The 14946-nt window shown below is 41.6% G+C and overlaps 1 protein-coding gene across 2 annotated transcripts in view; it reads right to left on the bottom strand.

The window, feature by feature from the left end:
- The window catches only part of PNPT1 (polyribonucleotide nucleotidyltransferase 1), a 58716-nt gene that overhangs the window by 14349 nt on the left and 29421 nt on the right, over positions 1-14946 (bottom strand). For both annotated transcript variants that reach the window (XM_019516668.1, XM_019516667.1), the window contains exons 14-21: positions 13241-13311; positions 11083-11119; positions 8557-8623; positions 8354-8443; positions 7124-7177; positions 6912-7021; positions 5693-5764; positions 5543-5606 (exon numbers count right to left, since the gene is read on the bottom strand). In XM_019516668.1, coding sequence (XP_019372213.1) covers positions 5543-5606; positions 5693-5764; positions 6912-7021; positions 7124-7177; positions 8354-8443; positions 8557-8623; positions 11083-11119; positions 13241-13311 — 565 coding nt within the window. The remainder of the gene's footprint in view (positions 1-5542; positions 5607-5692; positions 5765-6911; positions 7022-7123; positions 7178-8353; positions 8444-8556; positions 8624-11082; positions 11120-13240; positions 13312-14946) is intronic.

Raw genomic sequence — 14946 nt, 5'->3', positions numbered from 1 at the left:
AGCCAGCAACCCACCTCTGCCCCATTAACACATCTGGGGGGACATATGCCCCCCACGTCTCCCCTTGGGGTGTGCGCAGCAACAGGGAGCCACACCTCCCCAGTGCCCCTGGAAAAGCATCCTGCGGCTCCATCCCCTACCCAGCCCAGGAACCCCATTCACCCCAGCCCCTGCCTCACTCCCTCGCTCCACCCCCTGCCCCTTCCTCTGCATAGACTCACCTACTGGGCGCTGCTCTATACGCTGCCAGGTTGCATTCCTGTAGGGTTACCATATTTCCAGTTTCACGAAGGAAGAGAGAGAGAGAGAGAGAGAGAGAGAGAGAGCGAGAGTGTGTGTGAGCGTGAGTGTGTGTGTCAGGGGGTTATATGATTGCAGGGGGCAGGGCGGTGATATGCCTGTGCCCTGCCCCTCACTCCAAAGCCACAGCCCCACCCACCCCACTGCACCTCACTGCTGACCCACAGTACCCCGCATCCTGCCACGGCATGCAAGGACCCCCCTGCCTGGGCTCCAAACCCCACATACAGACCCAAAGCCCCCACACCTTCACAAGTTTGCATGACAAGTTTTTTTTCTATATCTATAATAGATTACTGCATTTCTATAAAACTTCCTCATAAAAAAAGCATCTTAATCTTCCAGTGCAACTCAGATTTAACCAACCTAAACACTATTTTATATGTAAATATAAATAAATATAAACATACTATCATTTCTAGCCATCTGACTCCCACCCCCCTAAGTGAACACAGTGCTATTTACAGCTTGGAACAGCCTTCCACATAAGTCCAGAGTGAATTTCAAACCTTTGGATCTGTAGAACAAGACACTTTATCCATTTTGCTATTATGCTTTAGGGCTGAATAAGAGATAATATTGGGGAAGAAGGAGGAGAGAGGGCAGAGGGATAGATGGAATTGTAGAATCCCATTTTAGCTTTGCTGATGCATCACTTCATTTTAGTCCAACCCACTGCTCAAGTCCAAAACAAAAGTAGTGATGTTGGCTTTATGATGGGCAAGGGGATTGAAGGATATGTTATGTCACGGGGGTGCAACCTTTTCAGTAGGCACGCCACAATGTATAGCCCACACTCTCTCCAAAGCCACTTGGATTCCCTTCCTCTGCCTAATCTGTTGCTCTGCTTTCTGTTCCATGCCCTGTGCTCCCTCCTTTATTTGCTGCTTTGTTCCTTGTCCTATCTGTTGCTACGTTACCTGGTCCCTCTCCAATCTGCCACATGCCATACAGTGAAACTGCCTGTGCCATATGCGGCTGCATACTGTGGGTTGGCCTCTTCTGGGCTATGTGATGGGCAGAGGCAGCAGTAGTCACCCTTTCCTTTTCCTTTGCCAGGATTCCATTGGATGCAAGCATGAAGCATGGGATTACTCAGATGATAGCCAAATACCCGTTCTTGGATCTCATCCCAACTGGCTGAATATTGTTGTCTACTACATCTCTGGAGTAGCCAAAGCTACTCTAATCAGAGAAACTATAATAAAAATGCTTAGCTCTCAGTACAATTTTAACTGAATGAGGACATGGGGGGGGGGGAAAAGCACAGTCCTATTTCATTCAGAAATAATTTTTTGTTTTGGGTGCTGCAATATTAATTCAGTAGCTGAAATAATTTATACAGAGCTTATTTCCTGATAGGAGGCTCTGGTGGTCATGGGGACTTCAAATCAGCCTGACATCTACTGGGAGAGCGATACAGCAATGCACAGGCAATCTGGGAAATTTTTTTGAGAGTGCTGGGGACAACTTCCTGGTGCAAGTGTTGGAGAGACCAACTAGGGGGCACTTTCTTCTTAATCTGCTGCTCACAAACAAGTTAAGAATTGGTGGGGAATGTAGTAGTGGATGGCAACTTGAGCAGCAATGAACACAAAATAATTGAGTTCAAGATCCCAAGGAAAGGAAGGAAGAACAGCAGCAGAGTACAGACCCTGGACATCAGAAAAGCAGACTTCAACTCACTCAGGAAACTCATGGGCAGGATCCCCGGGGAAGCCAGTCTGATGGGGAGAGGAGTTCAGGAGATCTGGCTGTACTTTAAAGAAATCTTACTGAGGGTGCAGCAACAAACCATCCCAATGCACAGGAAAACTAGCAAGTATGGCAGAAGATCAGCTTGGCTTAGCAAGAAACAATTTAGTATGCTAAATTACAAAAAGGAAGCTTTAAGAAGTAGAAACTTGGACAAACAACTAGGGAGGAGTATAAGAGCATTCCTGGGGCAGGCAGGATGAAATCAGAAAGGCCAAAGCCCAACTGGAGTTGCTGCTAGCAAGGGGCAGCAGCAAGAAGGGTTTCTACAAGTATGTCAGCTACAACAGGAAGATCAGGGAAAGTGTGGGTCCTCTTACTGAATGGGGGAGGCAACCTATTGACAGGATGCAGAAAAAGAGCTGAAATACTCAATGCCTGTTTCACCTCAGTCTCCACAGGCAAGGTCAGCTCCCAGACTACTGCACCTGCAGCAAAGTTTAGTGAGGAGCTAAACAGCCAGTAGTGGCAAAAGAACAGGTTAGGGACTATTTAGAAAAGCTGGATGTGTACAAGTCCATGGGGCTGGATGGGATGCACCCAAGGGTGCTGAGGGAGTTGGCCAATGTGATCGCAAAGCCACTTGGCACCACCTTTAAAACTTGTGGCAACTGGGAGGGGTCCTGGACGATTGGAAAAGGACAAATATACTGCCTATATTAAAGAAAGGGAAGGAGGTGAATTCGGGGAGCTACAAACTGATCAGCTTAACCACAGTTACTGGAAAACATCATGGAGTAGGTCCTCAAGGAATCCATTTCTAAGTGCTTGGAGGAAAAGGTGTTTGGAACAGTTAGCATGGATTTACCAGCCTGACTGCCTTCTATGATGAGATGAGTGACTCTGTGGATGCAGGGAAAGCAGTGGACGTGATACAGACCTTGCCTTTAGCAAGGCTTTTGATATAGTCTCCCACTGCATTCTTACAAGCGAGCTGAGGAAGTATCGGTTGGGTGAATGGACTGCAAAGTGGATAGAAAACTGGCTGGATCACTGGGCTTAAGGGGTAGTAATCGATGGCTTAATTCTAATTGGCAGCCGGTATCAAGTGGAGTGGCACAGGGATCAGTCCTCAGGCTGGTTTTGTTCAATATTTTCATCAGTGACCTGGAAGATGGGATGAAGTGCACCATGACACCAAGCTGGAGTGAGCAGTAGATGTGCTGGAAGGTAGGGCTAGGACTCAGAGAGACCTTGACAAATCGGAGGATTGGACCAAAGAAGTTCCATGAGGTTCAATAAAAGAAGTGCCCCAAGGACTGCTAGAGGCTGGGGACCGACTGGCTGACCAGCAGATCTGCAGAAAAGGACCTGGGGGTTACAGTGGACAGTAAGCTGAATATGAGGCAACACTGTTTGTTGCAAAGAAAGCTAACAGCATACTGGGCTGCATTAGTAGAAGGGTTGCCAGAAGATTGAGGAAAGTGATTATTCCCCTCAATTCAGCACTGATGAGGCCACATCTGGAGTACTGTGTTCAGTTTTGCATGCCCCACTACAGAAAGGATGTGGACAAACTGGAGAGAGATCAGTGGCGGGCAATGAAAATGGTTACGGGGCTGGGGCACATGACTTTTCAGGAGAGGCTGAAGGAACTGGGCTTATTTAGTCTGGAAAAGAGAAGACTAAGGCAGTGGAAGGGGGATTTAATAGCAGCCTTCAACTACCTGAAGGGTAGTTTCAAAGCAGATGGAATTCAGCTGTTCTCACTGGTGGCAGGTAACAGAACAAGGAGCAATGGTCTCAAGTTGCAGTAAGGGAAATTTAGGTTAGATATTAGGAAAAAAACCCCTCTCATTAGGAGGGTAGTAAAACATGGGAACAGGTTACCCCAAGAGGCTGTACAGTCCCCATCCTTAGAGGTTTTTAAGACCTAGTTAGACAAAGACTTGGCTGGGATGATCTAGTTGGGGGTGGTCCTGCTTTGAGCAGGAGGTTGGACTAGATGACCTCCCCTAAGGTCCCTTCCAACCCTAATTTTCTATGATTCTATTTGTAACTGGCAAGAAAGAGAAAGTTTTTAAACTTTTATAAAACGATTCTTTCAGAAAGCTTATTTAAAAAAAAAAACAATTGTTCCAGAGGACCTTTCTATACAAATACTAATAAACATTAACCTTGACTTTGGTTACCTCATTTTGTTCAAATTCGAGAACTAACCACAAAATAAAAATCTTATTTGATTCCAATGTAAGCCTGAGAAGATTTTTTTTCTCCACTGAAAGCATTATTTTTCCATACAATAGACAACTGATAAACCTTTTCTTCTCCAAAAAGAAGTCGTCATACCCCTGGCTGTTCAAAGCAATTTTGTTATTAACAATCAACAACTCCTTTTGACTGTAACTTTAGAAAATCACTATAGAATTCCTGTATGTAACTTAAAAGTTTTCTTGAAAATTGTTTTCTTCCAAAATAAGGCATTCTTATTACTAATGCAGAAAGGTTCCTTTTTGTATTCTGCAGCATTTATTGCTCCATTTTTAATATATTTTCCCTTCACTTATACAGAACCTATGCATATTTTGTAATTGTTTTCTTTAATGTTTACACAATAATCAGTTAAGTTTTGATATTTCTTTAGGCTGATTTCCATTTTTCCAGAATAGTGTCAGTTTTCATTCTGTTCCTATTTTCTCCTTAAAAATTAGTATTTTCTTCTAGATGCTTTAGCAAATACTTTGGTATTATGTGGAGACCAGGGCTTTCTGGGTGGTTTTTTCCTACAATTAGTGTCTCTATCCTTGTTGATATATCCTATAGCTTCTTACACTTGATTTGATATAATGATTAAGTCACAAATAAGCCAAAATTGGAATACCATATCTGCCAGTTATTAGAATCTCACTTAATAGAATCAACCATATATTAGAATCAAATTCTAAAACCAAATGCCAAAAGCACTGTACTACTTGCTTTTTCTACAACTTGCAAGCATGTTTTTATAGAATCAAAATCTTAAACCATAATCTATGCATGTAAGATGTAAGCATAACCTTTAAAAGGTTTTGCCTTCTTTGCCATATATTGCTTTTTGGAGTAAGCATGAAAACATAACTGAGACACCCAAATAAAATTTTCATAAGTCTATAACATCAAAGTTGCTCCACAGAAGATTTTTCTTTATTTGCACCCTGGCACTCACTGTCCTAGATAGATTTAGTAACTCTTGTTTAAAATTACATTTTTCTTTTCTTTTCTTCGTTTACCATTGCTCCTATGCTCATAGACAGATTGTTTTTCCAGTCCGAAGTCATTTTTCAGTTTTGAGAGAAGAGGAAAAATTATGTTCATATTACAAATCTTTTTAGATTAGGAAAAGAACTGTACTTTTTTGACCTCGCAATCTTAAATGCACCTTGCAAATGTTTCATCAAACATTTCTCCAGTCTTACAATTACTTTAAATCTAGGAAGATTAGTTTTAGATAGGAAATAATGAAGAATTACCCTTTGAACACAAACATTGAATACAAATATGGATTTACCTGTGGCCTGTTGGATGGCTTCCATTACAATTTTTACTGGTATCCCAGGTAGTTTTACATCAGCCTAACATGAAAAAAGTTAAAGTGAGAACAATGCAAGAGGCAAGTGATGTTTTGTACATTTTAAAAGGATTTAATAAACTATGATACCTGCAAAGCAGTTATTCCTTTATTAGTACCAGCCATTTTGAAATCCATATCGCCATAGTAATCTTCAATTCCCTATAAAAGTATACAGAAACAAATGGTTCAAGAACCCCCCACCAAATCAAAGCCACCTTTAATATTCCAGTAAAAGGCATCATTCTAATATAATAAAGGGTTAAGTCTGTCTATTTGTGTGTCTGTCCATAACACTTCTGGTCAACTGTGCATGTGCTGCCGAGAAGGCAGGCAGCAATTGGCTGTGTGGGCCTGGGCAGAGAGGAGGCAGAAGTAGGTGTACATGCACCCAACAGTTGGCAGGGAGGGGGAGGCGGTGGGGACAAAGGGGAGTGGAGAGGGGGGTGGGGAAGCAGGGGGAAGCCCTGTTGCTCAGGGGAGGAGGCTGAGGTGGGTGGGGGGAAGGAGCCCCCACACCAGTGGCTGGAGGAGGCAGCAGCACAGGGAGTATTTACATGGCTGGCCCGGGGGAAGGGGGAGGCCCGTGCAGGGTAGCACCAGCCATGTAAACACCCCTTTGTTATTTTAAATCTGTCAATAACGGGCAATTGGCTAGTTAAACATGAGATACCAATATGCCATGCAACTTTGTTTCCCAGCATCAAAGTCACTTCTCAGGATACCACTGGCTTTCTTCAGCACAGTTTAACCACACCATGGGGTATTATGATCCCAGCTCTCGTTCCTGCCCAGGGCAGGGGGTTGGACTTGATGATCTGTTCAGGTCCCTTTTGACCCTAGAAACTATGAAGTCAAGGTTCTTCCACCTTACATTCTAAATCCTTTTCTATAGGATAGTTTTCAAACAGCCATGGTTGAATTTTATATCACTTCAGCAACAGGTAGCACTCCCATACAAAATTGATCCTGAATATCTAACTATCTAGGCAGAAGAAAAAGCAAGCAAATCATTTTAAGATCATTACTCATCAGTCAGATGATGGCAAAGACAAGAAGTTCAAGTTGTACATAAAGGTTAGAACAAATGAGAAATGGAGAAATTAACTGATCTTAAAGGAAAGGAGACACATAACTGAAAGCTGAGTCATTAGCTGTGGATAACGAGATCAAAAAAGAACAAAATGTGGCACGCATTGTTGTTGCATGCAAGTATTTCATGTTGTCAAAATTATTCTGGATAAAACAACACCGTCAAAGCTTTTAGAAACTTTATGTGACACAAGGTAAATCTGCTACAAGCACTCACCAGGATGTCTGTCAGCAAACGATAATCCTCAATTTCTCTATTATTCGAAAGATTAGTTTTGGAAATGAGACCTATTGCAACACCTGCCACAGCACTGGATATTGGAACTCCTAACAGTGGTAAATGAAAACATGTAAACAATCTTGTCACCTTCACATCTAACAGCTCTTTAATGTACAAACACATCTGCCTTCTCCATGAATGTAATATACCTGCATCCATTAAGGCCAAACTTCCACCACATACAGAAGCCATTGAAGAGGATCCTAGTCAGAGAAGAGATTATAAAATAGTCATTGAATACAAGTAAAGCAAAACTACTCTATTGAAATTCTTCAGTAACAGTTCAAGAATTAGCACCCCTGGGCAGATAAGAGATGGCGTTTCCCAGTTATGCAAGAGTTTACATTTACCAACACATAGGCCACGTCCAGACGAGGAGGGTTGTATGCTTGCAGCGACACAAATAGCAGTGACACAAATCTGTGCTGCTGTGTGCTGCAGCTCATGCCCCTATACATGTGCTTTGTTGTGGGAGACACTGTCCTGCTGTGGGCAAACTTCCCATGCCCAGCTTCTCCAAGCTCCCACTCTTCCGTTCCGACCATAGCAATTTTGCACCCACACTGCAAATAAACTCTGCACAACACTGCTAAATGTGAAACACATGAGGTTTGTGCCACCACAAACCGCGTGTGCCTGCGTATGTAGACATGGCCATAGGGTTTAAAATGATAAATTCTGACAAAAGACACCTGCAGGCAAGTCCGCTTATGCTGCAAACTGCAGAATGTCAATTGCAGTAATAATCTAGCCACAGTGAGCACAGACCTCAGTATAGACTAATTCACCTTGTTTCTCAACCGTACAAAATACCTTAAACAGTAAAAGCTCTGTTAAAAGCCCCCTGGGAATGGGGGATGCCGGTTAATCAAATGCGCACTGTCTGGTACATTCCCCGGCGTCAGTGTGCTGGGGGACAGGGAGGGAGGCCCTGTGCAGGCTGCTTTTTCCTCGTGCAGGTTGCTTTGCCCTGGGTCATGGGCTGAAAAAGTGGCAAAGAAAAACTCAGCTAGTGATGGTGAAACAGGAAGCCCCCTGGAAGTGGTGCTTCCAGGTTCACTTTTGCTGTGTTGTTCAGATGTCGGTTAATGAGTTTTCCAGCTAATAAAGTGCCGGTTAACACAGCTTTTACTGTAATACCATTTTATTACCCATACGTGTACATCAAATAGCATACTACTATCAATTAAAGCAGTGCTTTAGGAGCCAGGACTGAGGTTCAAAAACATCCAAGTGTTCCTAATTTTCAGAACTTAATTTAAGAACTAGATAGGATAAACAAGCCATTTAGCTAAAATGCAAGGCAGTTTCTCAAACTCAACATAGTTTAGGAAAGACACCAATCTTTGCCATTAAGTTAAAAAGTGAAATATTAATACCATTTGATTCCAAGACTTCTGAAGTAACTCTTATTGTGAATGGGAAATCTTGGGGAATAACTGGCTTCAAAGCTCTCTCTGCAAGAGCACCTGTATACATAAAAGGTACAAAAATACTTCATTAAAAAAAAAAAAACAAAACAGGAAAAAATGAAGTTTTTTTTTTTTTTTAATAATGTCAGACTTCTCTAAGTTTCACTCACCGTGTCCAAGTTCTCTTCTGTTCATACCAGTAACTCTGCCAATGTCATTAGTTGCATAAGGAGGAAACTAGAAAGTGAAATTTTCATAAAGAAAGTTAGGAAACATGCGGTGCCCCCATACCTTTGACTGCTTGTTGGCCCCAAAACAAGCACCAAAAGTCTCTAAGAACATTCACAACTGTACCTCGAGAAAAAAAACTTTGAATTGGTTATTTGATAAAAAATATCTCCTAAATCATCAACAAATCCTGGATCCACCTAAAGAGATTTCATTTTATAATTTGTCATTCTTGGGGAGAAAGTACGGATGGATGGACAGACCACCCATCTAATGTATGCTCTGTGATTTCAGTGAACAGTGGTGATGGATTTACTTCACTAGTGCATGGGTGGGCAATTATTTTGGCTGGAGGGCTGCTTAACAAGTTTTGGTGAGGTGTTGAGGGCCGCAAGGGTAGCTCTGCTCCTTGACAAGTGCCCCTCCCCCGGTCGCTATCTTGGGACCAGAAGTCCCATCCCCCTAACCTCTTACCTTTGCCATCGGAAGTCTCTCCATTTGCCCAGGAAGTACTCCTTTTGGGAGGGGAAGGGTTTGCTTGTAAATTGTGGGGGTGTACGGGGTTTGTAGGATTGGGGGAGTATGTGGTTGGGTGGGGCGTGCACGTGTGTGTAGGGTAGGGTGTTCATGTTGCGGGGGCTTGCCCCTCCACCTGCTCTTTGCAATGTGGTTGACCCAGCCCCTCCATATGCGGGGGTGGAATGGGAGGGGAAAGAGCGCTGCCTGCCTGGCTCGCAGCATGCTCCAAAGGGGTGAGAAAACAGCTGCTGCTGGCACTCAGCAAGTGAAGCCCCTAGGAGATTTGGAGGGGAAGGGGTTGAGCATGGCATCACTGGCTCTTTTGGTCTCTGTCCTGAGCCTGCCTGGTGGGGCTGCAGCTAAGCTCACACTGTCTCCTGCTGCTGCTCCTACCCAACCTGCCTGTCCTGTGCCTGCCTAGAGGGGCTTTGTGGGCAGCCAAGCTCCTTCACACCCCCACACCCCCATTCATGTGCTCCCCTGCCAAGCCATGCACAAGCAAGACCAAAGTGAGCTAGCTACAGGCAGAGCCTGCTCTCCTCAATGCTGCAGCTTCCCCTCCCTACCTGCTGCCTGGAGCGCTGCAGCAGGGACAGGAGTCACTGGAGGCCAGGGCATCCAGAAGTTCCCTAGGTGGTTTCAGCAGCAGCCTTGCCCAGAAGCTGTGCCTGCTGGCTGGGGCTAGGGCCCTCTGGTGGGAGAGGTGGGGAGTGCAACATAGGCCGCATGCCAAGAGCAGCAGGGGCAGCAGCGTGCCATATCTAAAATCAGCCAGTGGGCCATATTTTGCCCACCCTTGCACTAGTGCCACAGATTTTCTGATGCAACTCTGTTGTTGTTGTTATGCAGGAGTTGCTAATGAGATACATTAAACAATTGTGCATTACAAATTGCAGTAACCAAAATCACCATACAAAATTCAACAGACAATCTTTGTTTTTTTGTGAATCAGTGACAACCCTTCCCATCTCTGGCATGCATGTAACCTTGGTGACATACAATTCTCACAACAGAAAATTAGGACAATCAGTGGTGCCTTTAGTTATCCTTCTTTCCTGTTTGCTTTTGCTTAATCTGAATTGCCACTTCTCTTCCTTTTCTGCATGGTCCCTTTCTTTCTGTTTTAATTTCAGATGTTAATTTGATACAGTGCTTACTCTAATTAAATCTGTAAAATATTGTACAAGGCCTCTTTCCTTCTCAGGGCATGGACAAATGTACATTTGGAGTGGCTCCAGAAGGGAAAGGAAGCTGCTATTCTATAGCATAGCAACTGTCATGCTTTGTTAGTTGTACACAAGCCTATATGCAATCCAGCTAAATGATCATGGTTCAGCCTGGTTGAAACAGTTCAATTTGAAGCATCTTACCCGCACCTATCATGATGAAACAACTGCTGCAGGATCTCCCCAGCTGCACTTCCCCTTTTGAGACTGCTCCCAGCATATATTTTTCCATGCTCATAATCATACTCATATTGCTACAGATTTAGAAAATATATTGGCTTTGTGACACATTTTGAGCATGGCCCAAAGAACGAGAAGTGTTTACACGAGCAATTCTTATTTACTATTTGGTTAGTAAATTAGTTGGACATATTCATGAAGCTAATTAAAAATCATTATGATTAGCACACGGCCTAATTTGATTAGCTAGAGAAGGTTTCTCAAGTAATCTTGTAATGCATATAAAGCACTTTACTAGGTACAGTTTATTTAAAAAAAAAACAAAAAACTTACTATTTTTTTCTTAGAGTAAAACTAATTTTTTAAAAGAAAGACCTAGGTTTTACTATGGGCTGGAATTCACATTCATGTATTAAAATTTATTCACTGAAAAATTTTAAGTCTTCAAATAAAACAGTGCATCATTTAAGAGCAATCAGTTTCAGTATTTAAAGCAAAACTGCAGAACCTGCAACAAAGTGTGAAACAAAATAAAACTCTTACCTCATAATGCAGCATAAAGTTTTTATCTTTTATTCCACTAGAAATTTAAAAAAAATGTGTCAAATAAGAGCAACTGAACACCTTCCATTTACAGTGTATGGTAAAGGAGCAGCCTAACTTTTTATCACTTCCTATAAATGTTTACAAATGTAAAAGTGAAGCAAAGTAGCATGTCAAGCAAATCAGCTGAAATATATATTCATTTTCTTTAATGCTTTCTATATATTATTTCCCTGTATTACATGAATTTAAGGTGTCTGGCCTCCCCTCCCCAATGCCCTTTCAACTACAGGTAAAGCAGTACAAACAACCCACCTAGTTAAAAAACATTTTTATCAAAGATGTCTCATACTGGCTTTACTGTACCATAGAAAAAGCTGTACCAAGTATAAAGCATCCGTACGCAGCTAAACCTGCACGCACATGAAGGGACATACTGATTTAATTGCACTGATATTTCTTCTATCATATCTGAACTGAAATACAGCATTTAAACTGAAACGGTATTGCTATTTAGAAGCTTAGATTTAGCTTCTGTGTTATATTTGAGGCTAGTAGGAAAACTAGTTCATAACTGAATTACCTTTAAATTAAAGTTCAGAACATAAGGAGTGCCACACTGGGTCAGACTAATGGTCCATTTAGCTGAGCATCCTGCCTTTGACAGCAGCAGTGGATGCTTTAAAGAAGTGGATGCTCAGCCCCAGGCCCATGGAGCCAGGCCACTGTACCCATAAGTCTCCCCACAGGTATAGAAATTTGGTGATGGGTGAGCTATGGCAATTAACTTTGGCACTACACCCCTGCTGCCAAATTTCCAGGCCCTGCGTGCCAAGAACGGGCCAGTCCCATGCATGGGGATCGGGCCCACAGACTGACCTGGCACTCCTCATGTAGCCCACAGGGCCAAAGGGGTTGGCCACAATTGCTTTAGAAAAAGAGCACTAGAGTAATCTATCCTATCATAGGTGTTTCTACAGTCAAGTCCTCGCTACTGCCTAGCAATGTGAAAATTATGAGCTGATAAATTAATTTATAAAGGTGAGCAAAATGAGGTTAAGCATCCAGGAAACACGGTCAGCTGTTGAATAGCTGCAAGGACAAAACACAGGTGGTGCCAGATAGGGTAGGATCAGATGACTGCACCAAAGCCTAAATAGATTTTTTCTTTAATACACTGGTTGTCACCAGTATAGATTAGTGGTATCATCATCAAGATGATGTGTCTTGCTAGGCCATGTATTGGTTCCGGAAAAATTCAGTTAGTCTCTGAAGTAATGAGGACCTTTTCCATTCATTGAAGATTTTTCTTCCAACAAATTAGTGTATTTGGAAAGACTGCTTCAACTAAAGAATAATCAGTCATCCAACAATTTTATAAATTTCTGAACGAGTCAAACCAGCATTATGCTAAGGTCTTGGAAAGGTAGCTGCTAACATGAGACAACATGTTGCTCCATGTGTTGCATTGTACTGAATCTAAAGAATAGCACCTTACTGCACAGACTTATGGTTAACACACATTCCATGAGAAAATTGTGCAGCACGATCATTGTCTCATTAAAAACAATGAAGATATGCCATTATTTTATCAATAAATATTTGGAAAAAATGAAAACCTTTGCCCCAGATTTTAAAAGATGCAGGAGTCGGGCATATTATGTCTTACTCATTCAGGAGTCTTCTGCTTATAGCAGGTGGTCTCTTTTTAGAAAAAAAAAAGAGTAGGTAGTTACTTAAAATATTCTTCAATTTATTGTTTGTAACCTATGAACCAATATAACCAAAACCAGTAAAGAAAAAGTGACTGTACAGACTTCTGGAAGTGGGCCATTTATTTAGGAGCTCACTCTTAGACTTCTCTTTGAAAAATAGTGATCACCATAGAATCAGAGGTTTCAAAGAGACTTCAATAGCTATCCAATTCAACTCTACTGCACACATGCAAGCTTTGCTGTCCCTGTAACCTCGCAGATGGATGTCTATCTAGTGGTCATTGAAAATCTCCAGTGCAGAATATTCCACAACTCATATAAACAGCTTGTTCCATTACTCAATCTATATTTACGCAGGTTCAAGGAACTTTTATCAAATGTGTTTAAACACCCAGGTTCTTTAATTAAAAATGCTACACAACAACAGAAGCAAGATGACTTACCTCATAGCTGTTGTGATGACATCGGATTTCATACTAGATTCTAATGAATCAAATGTAACCGTACAGAGAACCTAGAATAAAAAGCATAATAAAAATATAAAATACAAAAATGTTTACCAGCATTATAAGCAATTTATGCTGGGTACAAATTCTTTTTGAGTCATTTCAGAAACAGATATATGCTGCTCACGAATTCTCAAGTCTCCAAATCAGATTTTTTTTTAATTAAAAAAAAAATTTTTTTTACTGTAACTATGTTGATTAAAAAAAAAATCATAGAATTTAGTCCGGTAAATGTTAAATGTTAGCTCTACAAAAGTAATTCCTGGTTCTTGCTCCCTTGTCTGGCAGCAGCGTTGTACAACCAGTACTCGACTTACAACATTTCGAGTTAAGTTTCGCACTTGCAACGTTTATAAATTGACACTCTGTTTCAACTTTATGATGTCAGTTTTGACTTTACAACACTTGATCTAATGCAACACCACGCCAGCGAACAAGTTCACTGTGCCGCTCATCTCCCTGGAGAACATCTGTCCAAACTTCCTTGGGCACTTTCTTTAAGAAAGCAGAAAAGACTCCAGAAAAACCTGCAGTCAAGGTTCCTGAGAAGACTCCAGCCAAGAATGCTTCAAAAAGCCCAACCAAGAGCCTTTCAAAAAGTCCAGCAAAGTCACCTTCAAGAAGTCCTCCCAAATCAATATGATTGCTATTTGCAATATAAATACATTAATGTAGCTATATTACTCATCTATAATTGATTGAGTACAAAATTCTGGGGTATTTTTAGTGAAAATAGGGTATCGGGCCTTGGTTCAGGAACCAATCCCCCGTTTATAATATTGTCCCTCACAAGAAAGTTGGTTCTGAGTTACAATGTTTCAACTTAAGATGGGGTTTTTAGGAGCCAATTGTGTCATAAGTCCAAGGACTGCCTGTATTGCAGAGACAAAATGTTCATATCCAACAGACAGGAATCTCTTTCACTGTCCCCTGACCAGCTAAAAAATTAACTAATGGGAAGTAATAATTCTCAAAGAGAAAGGTGGGCTGTGAAACAGGCAGTATCATGGCAAACCTCTGAGCAGAAAATTAACAACCAACATCTCCAAGCTGTTTTAGAAAGGAATCTCAACATCTCCCACAACCCTGGGAATCGAAGTCACTGATACAATTTTAAATCTACTGTCACCTCAATTCTAAAATAAAATGTATACGTTCAGATAAATTTTAAAGATTTACAGTAAACTCAATTTGGCAATCTCCTACATAGATAGCAACAACTGATTTACTGATGCTGCTATTTTAAGAGCGTCACCTAATCAAAAATCATTCACCGAACTGCATATTCCACATGGACAGCAATTTCTTAGCAAAAAAATCCTTTTAATGAAAAATCTATGTAGTTACATTTTTTTAAAGATACATAAGTGAGATTATTTATTATTATACCAGTTACAAGCAACTTGACAACTTGATTACAAATTGTTCTGAGTTGTACATTGTAATGTACTTCCTAAAGTTATTTCTTAAAAAAGAACTACTAAAACCCCTTTTTTGCAACCATGGGGCCTGCACATGCCTCTTGCAGTGGCTCAAACCCCTTTGAGATGCTGCAAGAGGCACGTGCAGGAACAGGAACACGTTCCCTCCACTGCAAGTTTGCAGCGCAAGGGCAAAATTAGACCCCTATATCCAGGGGTCAA

Source organism: Gavialis gangeticus, unplaced genomic scaffold (genome assembly GCF_001723915.1).
Source record: "Gavialis gangeticus isolate Ggan-Ray unplaced genomic scaffold, GavGan_comp1, whole genome shotgun sequence".
NCBI lineage: Eukaryota > Metazoa > Chordata > Crocodylia > Gavialidae > Gavialis > Gavialis gangeticus.
This window is presented reverse-complemented; position numbering and strand designations above follow the sequence as displayed.